The following is a 12960-nucleotide window of genomic DNA, read 5'->3' as shown; positions in this document are numbered from 1 at the left end:
AATATTATCGCAGCCCGGCGGGCCGCCACTCCGCAATAAGGCGACGTATCCCTGTCACGTCTTCAACATCATGGAGGCGGTCCTTGCATCCTCCCAACTTGGGGCACAGCTGCTCGGTCTCATCCACAATGCAATCACGTTCTGTCAAGACATGAAGAATGCTGCAAAGAATGGATCCGAATTAAATAAAGAAATCGATCAGTTCTCTGCGGTAGGGGAAGAATTCTTAACGCAGCGGTAGTCTTGTTGCTAATGACATTCAAGGTTCTTAATCTTGGACGTACGAGCATTGAAACTTTCTTCAAGACACTCTCAGAGGAGGAAAGGGAACAAATTCTTGTGGACATAAATTTCGATGCTCTACGAAATGCCATACTTGCGAATTCCAAACTTGCCAAAGACATCTTGGCTCAGTGCGAAGGGGATAAGATTTATGGCAAAGTTCGATTCGTTCTCAAAAAGGACGCGCTTCAAGACAATCTGCTGAAGATAAGCCGGAGCACGAATCTTTACACAACAGCCTTGATTACCATTCTGATACGTGCCATGGCGATTAACAATAATGCACTGTAGGTTCGTATACTTGTCAAATGTACTTGACTTTTCTAATATTAAGCTCTTAGCTCCGGGAATTTCGCGCAATTAATGGCAGCGTTGCGAGAGGTAAAAGATTCCCAAGCGGGTGCCTTCATGACTCCTCATGACTCCTCCGATGGCACCGAGCTCCCAGCGAAGAGTGCGCTTTGCGATGGCCCTCAAGATCTGTCAGCTAATAGAACACTACCTGAATCTCCGAGGAGGAACTCTGTATCAAAAGGACGCAAAGGTCGGAGTGCTCCAAATTTCATCACGAAGATGAAGAATAAACTTTCGAGGAATGAGAAGAACCAACGGAGCACAGAGGTAGAGGAGAACAGACTGTCCGCGCAATCATCATCCCACGATGGTGGGGTTTCTCATACTATAATACCTCGTCAGCCAACCGGGGCGACTGTTCATTCAACTACCACCACACTGGACCATAGCTCACCCAATGAAACAGGTGAGCGACTAACATGGATCACGAGTAAATAAGACCGTGCTAATTGCGACTAGCCTTCGAAACCTGCCTCGAAAACACGCCATCAACCCAGGAACCGGGAGGCCAAGTTGGCCAGGATCAGGCCTTATTGCAGACACCGCCAAATACAACAAGCAAAAAAGCTGCTGAAATCATGGAAGCAGACTTTGGGGATAAATTGCAAATGGGCGATGCAGCCCATGAATCCCATGAGTCCGAAACTAGTCAGACAACTTGCACTATATCCCTATCCCCGGATCAAAACATCCCAGTCATCGACCGGCAAGATCCTCCTGAATTACTTCACATGTTGCAAGACACGGAAACAAAATGTGTTTGCCAGAGGTTTGGTCGTATTGAAGATTCGTTGGGTAATGGCACATCCATGGCTAGTGCAACGAATGATACATCGCCCTGGATCTTCCTCTTCTTTCAGCGCTGGGACGGATGGGTGCAACTGGTCTTGTTCCCCAAAGATTACAAAAGCAAGCTGATTGCATTGGATACGATTGCTAAAGCAGTTGAAAAGTCACCTCTGAGTTGCATACTAACTCTGAAAGACAAGGAAGGCACCTACAACCAGCGTGGGAGTCTTCTGAGATTATTTTTCATCCAGGTTTTGGGAGATGGTAACCCATGCCTGGTCGAGCGACGCTTGGACCTGACTGACGGACCACCATTCAAGTGGGACTGCGGCAATCTAGAAGATAAAGATGCAATTCGCATTCCGACAAATATTTTCCAGCATTACTGTCTCAACGGTGTCCTCCACCTTACATATGTCAGCGCGAATGGAGAACTACTTATCGTTAGCGAGGATGATGACGGCGATTGGTGGTCAATACGGAAACCGGACATATTCATTGCGCCAGAAGAGCCATTGTTCATCAATTCATACCGGGAACGGACAGGAAATTTTCTTTGGGGCCCATCCTTGCGAACGGTTGTTTTGCTTCATTCAATAGGCGGAGAGACTATAACCAGGTACGAAGTACGAGGTTGGTTGGATGACATGTCAAACGAGCTTCGGGTAAAGAAGTCTCAAATCCCTGTGAACTGGCATGGGCTAGCCTTCAGTCAGTCACCAACTTCATGGATACCATTATTCGATCGGCAGGTTGAGAAAGAAGAGGGCACGGAGGAAATGATTGGGTTCTATTGCAAGACACCCGATGATAAGGTGTTCTATTTCAAGGGCCACTACGAGAAGGAGCTCCAATCACCGGAGCTTGTTTGCTCAGTGAAACCAGGATCAGAGATCCACCTTTTATCTGGATGTCTCGACCTTCTTTATATCTCTCCTGAGAACAAGTTCAGAATTTCCACAAGGAAAGTGGACACAAGTGGGGAACTATACCATGAGAGTACCGGCCTCAGCCATCCCTCCAACTACTTCATGACGGAACTGGACAAGTTGGTGGCCGCAAGGCCTCTAGATGAGTACATCCCGCCTCGAGAGAAGATAGTGGTGTTGCGAGAGAACTAGTGAGCCGCCTGAATAGATTCGCAAGTCTTTGGGTCGTTTCCTGTAGACTAGACATTCGAGAACTTGTGCCTGGTCCGAGTTCCGGATGAGCCTCCTTGACCGAACTAGACGTAATGGACACAGTGGCTGGAAAAGGAACGACAGCGTCAGCTGCCAAATATTGTTAATGAATATGCTATGATCTACTCACTCACGACTTTTGATCAGGGTAAATCGTCGTGGGTGGTGGTACTGGCAAAGGTATAGTCGTCTGGTCATGGGATGGCTTTTGGCATGGGAATGTGGAGTATGCTTTTGTTATGGAGTTCTCTCGGGATTGAAAGATAGGTAGTATGGTTCGCACCAGTTTTGGAAGAGATACCAATGCCTTTCCAGGATGAGGTACTGAAATTTATCAGATTGCGTGAAGGCAAATGGTGTAAAGATATGGTATAGGCGAAGGACCTTCCTATAGACTTGCTCAGCCTATCCGATTGAAGACTCTGACTTCTACTTGGGTAGGCTCAAGCACACCAATAGTCGATGAACGCTACAGGGATGCCGATTGATCCGAAGTCATATTTGGGAAACGCTTCTGTAAAATTATATTTACTCGAGTACAGGCCTTTGGGAAATTCTATAGCGTTGTGCTCTTCTTTCGATTCCTTCGCGGTCGATTCCTCAAAATTCTGGCTCGGCGACTGAGCGGTCTTTGTCAAGAGTTGTTCAATGCAACTGTTGATCTCGTAACATTTATCTTGCTCGCTTGATGATCAAGAATAAGCTTGCACCCTAAATGAATAAAATATTTATACCGATCTGGGCGAAAGAGGATGTCTCCTTGATTGAATCAAGTGCAAAATTCAGAAGAGAAGGCAAGACAACATCCTTCCACTGCAAAGGTGTGTATTTACCGGAGAATATACGAATAAATAAATAAGATACTTTATAATTATTCAAGTTTATATAAGGCTTGAGAGCTAATTACTTTATTAGACATATCTGGATAGATAAATAGAAAGGTTTAGCAACGTTATTAGAACATGTTTAGTATAGCAAATATTGTTTTGACCATGAACGCGTATGCTGATGACTTAGAAGACAGTGGGAAATCACGCAAATTTAAAGACGAAAATTGCTCTGAGCTCATGGAAATCGTTATTCTAACCTAGCTGACTTTTATAAAAGAGTATAACATTCAAAGCCTGTAAGTTACATGGGAGCATACACTTTGAAATTGAAGTCAGGGATGCATGTTCAAAGAACATGCAGACGTTAAAGATGGCGTTGATTAAATCTGAGAATCAGCATTAGGACACTCATGCTTCATATCACCCGTGGAAGTATCGTGAGCGCCAGTTGGCTCATAGGATGCCGCGATATCTTTTGTTTGCGCTTTCAACAAATCAAGAGAGGTCGTAAATAGGCAGGACAGGACAGATAACGAAGATGGGTAGTTCAAAAGAAAGGGTAGGTGCTGTAGAGAACTTGGCAACCCTCCTCTAGCTGTGAAGCATATTGACGCGAGAGGTACAGAACAATGGGAATAAGAAATGAGACAGAGGTAAAGTCGTCCCTGGGCTTTGACAAAAGCTCAAGAGTCACCAAAATGTACAAAAGTTTCGAGAATTTTCAAAGAATATGTTTGGATTTCCATATGGTAAAGACTGCAATTTTTTTTGCAATGCGTCTTTTCGAAGCCTTCTAATCAGGGAAACCTCTGATGACCCAAGAACCAGATCATACCTCAGCCCTGCATCAGTGCACTCGTGTTTACTGTGCTAAATACGTAGTAAAGATTGCCTGAGTAATCAGTATTGATACCTGCTTCGACCCTCCTGAGTTGTGCCCATTCTTGGTGCAAATACCTAGGCGAAAGACTTCGCGCGGCCAACATAGCAATATAAGAAAATGACCAAATCGTTCACCGTGGTTCCCACTTGCTTGATAAGTAGTTCAAACTCGGTTGCCCTACTGCTTCACGCCAATGTGGACATCAAAGGTGTATAGACGTTCGTCGGCACCGCTCAAAGCGTACGTGATGCCCTTGATAGGGACACCCGTTCCTTCAATGGCCGATTCAGTAGTGAATGATTGCGGCGGGGCCCAAGAGCTCTTGTAATAGCTTTCCATGTTATTCTTAATGTTGCCCTGAAGGCCGATCTCGTTATCCTTGAATCGATGGACGACATATTTGAGGTAAAATCCTGTATTTCTGATCAGCCATGAAGCTCATTGTCGGCTGAACAGAGTTTTGGTGTTGTTATTTACCTTGAGCTGGGTTCGTCTGAGATTGGACTCTAAGGCAAACACCCAAGCCTTCGAACCATTGATTGTCTGCAGCAAAGCTTTCTCAGCACACACGGAACATCGCTAAAGCATTTGAATTATTTACCGTTCGAAAAGGTGTATGTCCCGTAGCTTGCCAGGTCACTAGTAGTACGGATAGGGAACCCATCAGGACCCTTGAAGCTATCTACATGCTCATCAGTTCCATATTCATAACGGGAAAAGATCGCTGGACGACTTACCCTCAACTTTATCCAGCTTGGCCGCTCTAAATTGACCGGTACCACCTGTATTGGCATCATCGTTGATCTTGCTATTGTCGCTGAACCAATCGTTGACATTCCAGCCTCCGGACTTGTCCCAGTTGTAGATATTCAGCGTCAGTCCATATGATCTGTGGAAAAGGTCCACGAGATAGAGGATGACAATTGCGGCGAGAACTCCAGCAGCTAGAGCTCCTACTGCTCCCACTATAGTTGCAATTGCAGCATCTGCCATCAGACCGCCTGCAGCCGCATCAGCAGCTGCAGCAGCCACCGCTCGCTGTAGAGCGATTCGAAAGATGATACCAGCCGCTCGTTCAGCAACGAACTTCCCAACCACTCTCGCCACGAAGAAACCAATCGCGCTGGCCGAGACCTCGGGATGGAATGTTGTAGATCGTCTTCATGGATATTCCCATCCAGTTGGTGTTCTTGGCGTAGCTGCCTACGGAAACAGTGGCTTTGGTCTGCACATCGTTGGCCAGAACTCCAGATGTCCCAGCCGATTGTTTCTGGGGCTCCACTGACTGAGGCATGACCCAAACATAGCCGATATCGCTTGGGCAGATGTAGTAGTGCTTTCCATCGGAATCATTGATTGCCTCGACGAAAGCGTTCTCCCCGTGCTTGCTGATATGGTCCATGCAAGGCTTCAAATCATTCGATTGTGACTTCTTCAGAGTGTCAATGAGCTTATGATCGCCACGACGGATGGCATCCTTCTGTGTCTCTCCCGTGAATATGATTTGCGCGGCGTTAGAGAGATCGCCTAGATTAATATCATTAGTGAGAGTGTAGCTATCGGTATTGGTAGCCGCGTAGGCATTGAGAGCCTGCAGATTGGCTGTTGAAACCGTGCTCTCCGGTTCATTAAATGTGGTGTCCAGAAAGATCTTGCTTTCAGCCTGAATCAATTGTCCTGTTTATAGAATTAAAAACCAGCGAAGAGTGAATAAATTGGATGAGCCTGACTTAGTTCAGTGTCTCCCAATGCCTCTTTCACCACATCGGGAACGAAGAAATCGAACTCAGTCATTTTGCAATGGAAGGGAGTGCTGTGGAAAGACAATTTTATGATAGATAGTTTCAATGCAGAGATATTCTGAAACCATTGGAATGAGCAAGAAAATGTCGGCCTCAAATAATTATGAAGAAATCGACCTGGACTCAAGACAAGGTTCAATCGGGAAAACGGTGCCGAACAGTCAACTCGCCTCTCGAGCGTCTTCAGGGCAATCTTTCAGCCAGCCATAGCTTTGGAAATCCTTTCGGCTAGGCATAAATGAGATATGTATTGAATTCAAGCTCGAGGCGCCTTCAGTGTATGCGAACCTGATCCGTCAGCTAGCCACAACAACAGTTCTCCGAGATCAGCGTCCTATATTGACCTCATTCGGAGAAGGCCGGTTTTAACCACGTAAGATTGTGGTCAAGATTTTGGTCAATCATTATTTGAATTTGCTCCCCTTATGCTTTTTCAAACTGCACTTCACTGATCTAGGACTTCCAGCTTGGTACACAGTCAGAAGTAGCCCCGCAGTTAATCAGCCATTCCGTGCTCAGCATGTCTCAGCCGAGAGTTTTCTGGTCAACGGTCTCACCTCGACGGGGTGCGCGATTCAAGGCTTTCTAAGATCCATGCAAGAGCCATTCTCCTATGTGCAGGAAGAAACATGGGACCAAGTGTATTCAAGAGAGGACGGAGAGCCTTAGTACGTTGACTTTTACCAAAATCAGATCTCGTCCGGTTCTTGCACCACCCAGGAAACTTTCATTGATTGCTGCCTGCCTTGCTTTGAAACCTGTCTTTGTGACTGACTTTCTCCCAACTCGAAATTGTTCATTCTCTTAGAAAACCGCTGATCAGCCATATGAGTACAGTCGTAGTGGCGGATTCATATCACAGAAGCAAAGACGCGGAGCTCAAAAGAACCTAAACATCCGTGGCGTCTCACGATGACAGCTAACAGTATCACGGCGACAGTATTGATGATCACGATATTCCGGCCGGTGAGAATTCGTCCATCGGATTCCAATGGCTATGCAGCGATTCTGGTGGCGGTGGCGTCCGACCCGAAGCCTACATGATGCACTACGCCGCCACAAACGGTGTGCTGGCCCCGTCGATGCGGGCTTTCCGTGAAATGCAGATCATGTAGTCTACCAATCCCGCTGCGTACGCAACGGCTACAGGCGAAAATCGGGCGGAGGTCTGACCTCAGCGGCGGCGGGAGGTCGGGTATAGTTGCCCTACTTCAGGAGCAGATCAGCCACATGTACAACTGCACAGAGCCGTAAATCGGCCTATGAACAACAACACCTCATGAAAATCTACAGTCGAACGGTCATCGTCAGCCAGATGATACAGGTTCTCGTTTTGACGACTTTCTTCCAAGAATCCGATGTGTGGCCCGAAAGCGCCAACTTACATTCCAGAATCAAGTGAAGGAAAAAAGTGTAGGACCCTCTTTTTATTTTCTTGGTTTCTACAGTCGACAGATCTTGTTCCCAAGACTGCAACTCTAAATGTATGCGACTAAATCTTTTTGTGGCTTGAAGCGGCTCTCTTCAGCTTCACACATCCCAAAGCATCTGCCGACTCCAATTCAAACATGTGATCGCTCTTCGCTGCTCACAGAAGATTTTAGATCACTGTCTGCGTTGTGTTAGACTGAAGGAGCCTAAAAAAGCGATCTGCCAGCTTCGAGTGTAGAAAGCAGAAAAGAAAGCAAAACCGCGAAAGCAGCACCCAAGTTCGACTGTTTATGTAAGGGAAGACCTTTCGGTGTATGTCGCGCTTCCAGGAGCGTTCGAGTACAAGAGCAGGCGCGTATTACCAAGTCAAATGTGACTGTTGATGTCGGACTATCGACATCCTGGATGGATTGCCGCTTGCGTGGTACGGCTAAGGGGGCGCGTTCGTGGCAGCTGCGACGACAATAATGGTGAATGTAACGGTGTACTCTCCCTGGACGTCGGGACCTCGCCCGTAAATTGAGAGCGTTACTGCTATCGGACCTAGAGGCTGCGTTGCCGGCACAGTCCCCATGAGTCCATTTGGTCTGAACGGTGGAGGTTGGTCGAGACGGATCCAGTCTACCGGCGGATTTGTCGACTGTGAGACGACGATATCCCCAGGCGCATATCTATAACGATCAAATCCGATCCCAAAATTCTGGCCCCGAGTTACGGTGGCAGTTGGGAAAGCAGTAGGGAGCGTCCTCGAGGTAGTCGATGTGGTCGTCGTTGAGCTACCAGGGGCGTCAGGTGCTGCACGAATGGTAAGGACCACTGTCACGTTGTAGGACTCGAGATTGTCGTTCACAACACTGAGGTCGATAGCCACCGTCGAATCTGGTATATCAGAAGGGACTAAACCCTCGATAACCTGGTACCCCGGCGTGAAATAACGGAATCCAATATAAGGGGAGGTTGGATAGCTGTTTAGATCGGTCACTCTGTCGCTAGCATTGCGCAAAAAAGGGCCAACGCCCGTGACGAAAAACTGGCCGGCGAAGACGGTAGGGCCGGTTATGGCGCTAGTTGTGGTCGCAGGAGACGAAGTCGTTGTTGTGGATGTTGTTGCCAGAAGAGAAGAGCCTGAACTTATCGGCCTTGCTGTGGTAGTTGGTGTGGAATTTGCGGTGCTGATGCTGTTCGGCCGAAGAATATCGAGGAAAAATGAAAACCCGACTTCAATGACTCTTCCAGCGATGCTGATCTGCACCGTAATGTTTATCGTGATACGGCCTGCCGGGCAGTCAATGGGCACTTGACCAGTGATTGCCTTTTCTTTGTGGTCCAATAACACCCAGCTCGCTGTGGGACTCGTGGTTACTTTGGCACCGTTTTCGGGAATGTCCAGGAAGTTGGTGAGTCTGATGAAAATGGGCTGCCCTGCAGTGGCTTTGAAAACAGCTCCTGTCGATATTGGTCTGAGAATGGGAGATTCTGAATTATTGGTATCGATAGCATCAAGAGGTGCAGGAGGACTAGTTGACATGTCGGTCTCCGGGATGGGAAGCGATTTCGACGAAATGGGGTTGCATTCTGCACGAGGCTGGACATCAAGAGCCCGAGAGGTGGCCGGGGAAAGAAAAAACAGCAGCCCTAATAATGTGAGGCATAGACGGAATGGGAAAGCCATTGCGATTCGTTCTTCTTGCACTGAAGAAATGTAATGGGAAATAATGATAATAGAGAATTCCGATTTGTGAGCTCAGCCGGAAGTAGCTCTATGCCAGAGTTAATTGACATCCGGGCCATCGAAGCAGGTTCGATGCTCCTAAATGTACAGGGTGGAGTGGACATTATCCGCAGTAGACAAACCTCACGTCATGATGATTTTCCAGACGCAGCTAGACACCGTAACATCATTAACAACATCCAGTGCCAAGTCGACCTTGACGGCTGAGGGGAATGTAGGGCGGAGCGATGGACCCGAGCTATGAGATGTCTTGAATCAGTGCTGAGTCTATGTCTGACGTCTCATGTTCTCTGCCCTTATTCGTAGCCAGAGACAGTGCTTATTTAGCGCCCTTCATCTCCACTCTGTTTCCCCCAAAGGATGGTAGTTACTATAAGCCGTATTGAGATTATCGTTGTACAAGTCTGAACCTAAGTCCATGGCGTGATTACTTTTGAATTCCATCGACAGTTCTGGGATCTGTGGAAATACCGTACCAACCCAATACTTGGCTTATCGATGCATCCTACATTCGGGACGAGCTGTAACATTTCGATGCTCAACGATCACTGTCTTAGGTTTATATAATTGAAAAGAGTGAGCATTGGACGCTTCTTGTTGTAGTGGGCGTCTATCCTTGTAAATAGACTGCGTGTAGGGGTCTTTGACGATTCGTACTGGAATTGACACTGCCGCCGTCTTTTTTGACGGCAAATGTCCTCAATATGTATTCCATTTCTTTTACGTACAATATTTCAGAGGCGTATGTGTTCACGGCTTCCGTCAGCTCTCCATGCAAGACACTAGAAGTTCCAACCATCGCTTCAATGTGCATGCGACAGGCATCTTAAGGAAGGTGGAAGCGAGCTGCTAGGACTACGTCTCATTTGCATCGATCTACATCACAGAATTCTGAATGGCACATTCGAGCTTCAGTTGGGAATCAAACTAGGTTTCAAGATGCCAAGGCTCTCATCCATCTCGAAACAGATTACAACCAATTGTCAGCAAGCCTTACAATTGCGTCTAGTGCGGCGAGCTCTATCTCACGTTTCACGAATCAGAGACGATTGAAGTTGAAGGTGAGCAGCCGTACAGCCTATACAGACCCAACAAGTTACCTAGCATAGGGGCATTGCTGCCTCGTGGTGGTGTGCTACTAGCTTCATTACGAGCTTGTGATTATACATAGCTCCAGATATCTTATGTAACATGATTTACACTTCCAAGTTTTAGGTCAATTGCCCAAATTGAAGTGCTTAAAATTATGAGCCCTTTCAACAAAACTCGCCTTCTCTTCGCTCACTGTTCGACGTGGCTAATCATACGCAATACCGCAAGAACCCCATCCAACCCTGCCGTGAAGCGTGTCCGAAATTTCTAGTATTTGAAAACATGATAGAAGTCTTTGTAAAAAAAGACTTGCGTGATGTAAAGTCTCAGAACAACGTGGCTGCTTCCTATTGCTGGTTACAATCGTAATCCTGTTCACACATGGCGGAGCACTTGAGGCCCGATTGGTGATATTTCTCACATCGTGCAGGAATACTGGCCAATCCAGAGCTCTCTGGATTGACCCGCTTTTGCTCTTGTGATCATATCAGAGTGAGGGGTTTTCAACCATGGATGCTGACAATGTCTCTTCACGTTCAAATAAATCATACGCCCGTCGTTGCCTGATCCGTGAATCATTTGCCACATTGGCAACATTTTTCTGCCACTCTCGCTGGACATGGATATGTCTTTCTCTCTATCTGCTCGTTCTCACACGGCCATCAGGTAGAAGACTTCTGACCGCTAACATTTGATATCTGCATCATGGAAAGTACCCCGGGATCACCAGACAGTGACAGCTACCAATACCAACATATTCAAGACTCGGCCGAAATAAGATGCCTCACGCTCTCCGCAGGAAATACTAATGATCCTTTGGTCTGTGTCTTGGAACATCACAACCTGAACACAAATCCTCCTTTCGAAGCGATCTCCTACGTCTGGGGTAATCACACCAAAAACCGGGAGATCACTTGTAACGGTCGTTGCCTCCAAATCACCTCGAATCTCTATGAATCACTTCAACAAATACGGCACGCAGACCGCGAGAGGATCTTATGGGCGGACTCAGTATGCATCAACCAAGAAGACAAAAAGGAGAAAGGCCACCAGGTCAGCCTGATGGCACGCATATATAGCCAGGCGGACAGAGTCCTGATTACTCTGGGTACCGATGACATCAGCTCGGCCCACTCTCGGCGTGCAGCAACATTGTTGGGAGAAGTCAATGATATGGTCCAAACAACCATTAAGGGGATATGTCAAGATTGGAACTCCTATCCTTTCGATCAAGCAGATCCTTCACTTATGGCGGACTCTAGGTGGAAATCTGTTGAGCAACTCGCTAGGCATCCATGGTTCCGACGAGGTTGGGTGGTCCAAGAAGCAGGCCTTGCAAGGGATGCTTGGGTGTATTGGGGAATGGACTTTTTCAGCTGGGCCGAGGTCATGCGAACATACCTCTGGCTCTTTCATCGGGGAAATAGCGTCTGGTTCCGGTACCGCATTCCTATACCAACGATACATCTCCATCTACGTGAAGTGCAGTATCCAGCTGAAGCTATGGTTTGGACCGGACCTCAATCTTTAATGGATGACACATTAATGATTTTGGACCTCGCTCGAGGACTTCGATTGTCTGACAGGAGAGATCAGCTGTATGCGTTCCTCGGCATGCCGGGGCTCGCGGAACTACGAAAGCATCTCGTGATCAGCTATGAGAAGCCTTGGCAGGAAGTATATTATGACTTTGCACATTGGCATATAACAGCGACTAAATCACTGCTGAGCCTGCATTTTGTTACCCACGATCAAGCGACCTTGACCTCGGATACTCCGTCATGGGTGCCCCAATGGCATCTCCGCAAGTATCTTACGGACATGGAAACAGGATACGAAGAATGCATCGGTTCGATCACCTCGCCGCCTTCGAATCCTTATATAACCGAGGCTAGATTACTTCGAGTTCGTGGGATTCTAATTGACACCATCGAGTTCACCTCGGCAGTGTTTAGCCGATACGCGTCCATCCACGAGATCAGAGCAATTTGGAACTCATGGAGGGATCGCGGCCAGTATTCTGCGTACAAATACTTTCCACCAGCGTTGGCCTTCGTTGAGGCTTTGACCATGCGCGGGAGCACTACTGATCCAGTTGCGGATACTGCACGACTCGACTTTGGGGCCTTTCTACTGCTCCTGTTCGGCAAAAGATTTGTGGAAGTGTTGCCAGAACTTCGTACTTACCGAGACCGTCTAGGGAGCGGCGATGCTCAGAAAGTGAGTGATTTGTTGTCGTCCTGTCTTCTCAATCGTAAGTTCTTTGTGACACAGCGAGGGTATTTTGGACTAGCTCCAGATGTGGCCACGCGAGGCGACTTATGTAGCATAATGTTTGGTACAAGATCACCATTCGTTCTCCGGAAAACAAGGGGTCGGAGTTTCAAGTTGCTTGGAGACACTCATATTGTCAGCGCTCACGCGACTGCGAAAGACAATCCAATACCTTACACCGTTGGATGCGGGATCCATTGCCATGAGGATTGGTTGGAATGGGGCCTGAAAGAAGTCGATATATTCCTTTGCTAGTTTAATTCATTCAAGTATCTAGTTGTCAACACTATCTGAATCACATTGACCGAAT

General features: G+C 47.3%; 5 protein-coding genes across 5 annotated transcripts; 3 read left to right on the top strand and 2 right to left on the bottom strand.

The window, feature by feature from the left end:
• Positions 1-70: 70 nt before the first annotated feature.
• J7T55_010381 (uncharacterized protein) lies at positions 71-2546 on the top strand (the record flags this gene model as incomplete). Its single annotated transcript, XM_053144919.1, has 4 exons — positions 71-211; positions 265-569; positions 1026-1042; positions 1096-2546. The coding sequence occupies 4 exons, from the start codon at positions 71-73 to the stop codon at positions 2544-2546; spliced, it is 1914 nt and encodes a 637-aa protein (XP_052992229.1).
• Positions 2547-4496: 1950 nt separating this feature from the next.
• Positions 4497-6113, bottom strand: J7T55_010380 (pyk10-binding 1; the record flags this gene model as incomplete). The annotated part of the gene is made up of 5 exons (XM_053144918.1): positions 4497-4732; positions 4921-5001; positions 5057-5357; positions 5407-5996; positions 6050-6113. 5 exons carry the CDS (start codon positions 6111-6113, stop codon positions 4497-4499), a joined length of 1272 nt encoding a protein of 423 aa, XP_052992228.1.
• A 602-nt stretch (positions 6114-6715) lies between these two features.
• J7T55_010379 (uncharacterized protein) lies at positions 6716-7236 on the top strand (the record flags this gene model as incomplete). Its single annotated transcript, XM_053144917.1, has 2 exons — positions 6716-6789; positions 7062-7236. 2 exons carry the CDS (start codon positions 6716-6718, stop codon positions 7234-7236), a joined length of 249 nt encoding a protein of 82 aa, XP_052992227.1.
• Positions 7237-7982: 746 nt separating this feature from the next.
• On the bottom strand, positions 7983-9080 carry J7T55_010378 (uncharacterized protein; the record flags this gene model as incomplete). Its single annotated transcript, XM_053144916.1, has 1 exon — positions 7983-9080. The coding sequence occupies one exon, from the start codon at positions 9078-9080 to the stop codon at positions 7983-7985; it is 1098 nt and encodes a 365-aa protein (XP_052992226.1).
• Positions 9081-11081: 2001 nt separating this feature from the next.
• Positions 11082-12879, top strand: J7T55_010377 (Heterokaryon incompatibility protein 6; the record flags this gene model as incomplete). Its single annotated transcript, XM_053144915.1, has 2 exons — positions 11082-12630; positions 12791-12879. The coding sequence occupies 2 exons, from the start codon at positions 11082-11084 to the stop codon at positions 12877-12879; spliced, it is 1638 nt and encodes a 545-aa protein (XP_052992225.1).
• Positions 12880-12960: the final 81 nt, after the last annotated feature.

The sequence above is a fragment of the Diaporthe amygdali genome, assembly GCF_026229845.1.
Source record: "Diaporthe amygdali strain CAA958 chromosome Unknown NODE_19_length_847323_cov_64_739301, whole genome shotgun sequence".
Taxonomy (NCBI): Eukaryota; Fungi; Ascomycota; class Sordariomycetes; order Diaporthales; family Diaporthaceae; genus Diaporthe; species Diaporthe amygdali.
Note: the sequence above shows the minus strand (reverse complement) of the source record. Positions and strands in the feature narration are given on the sequence as shown.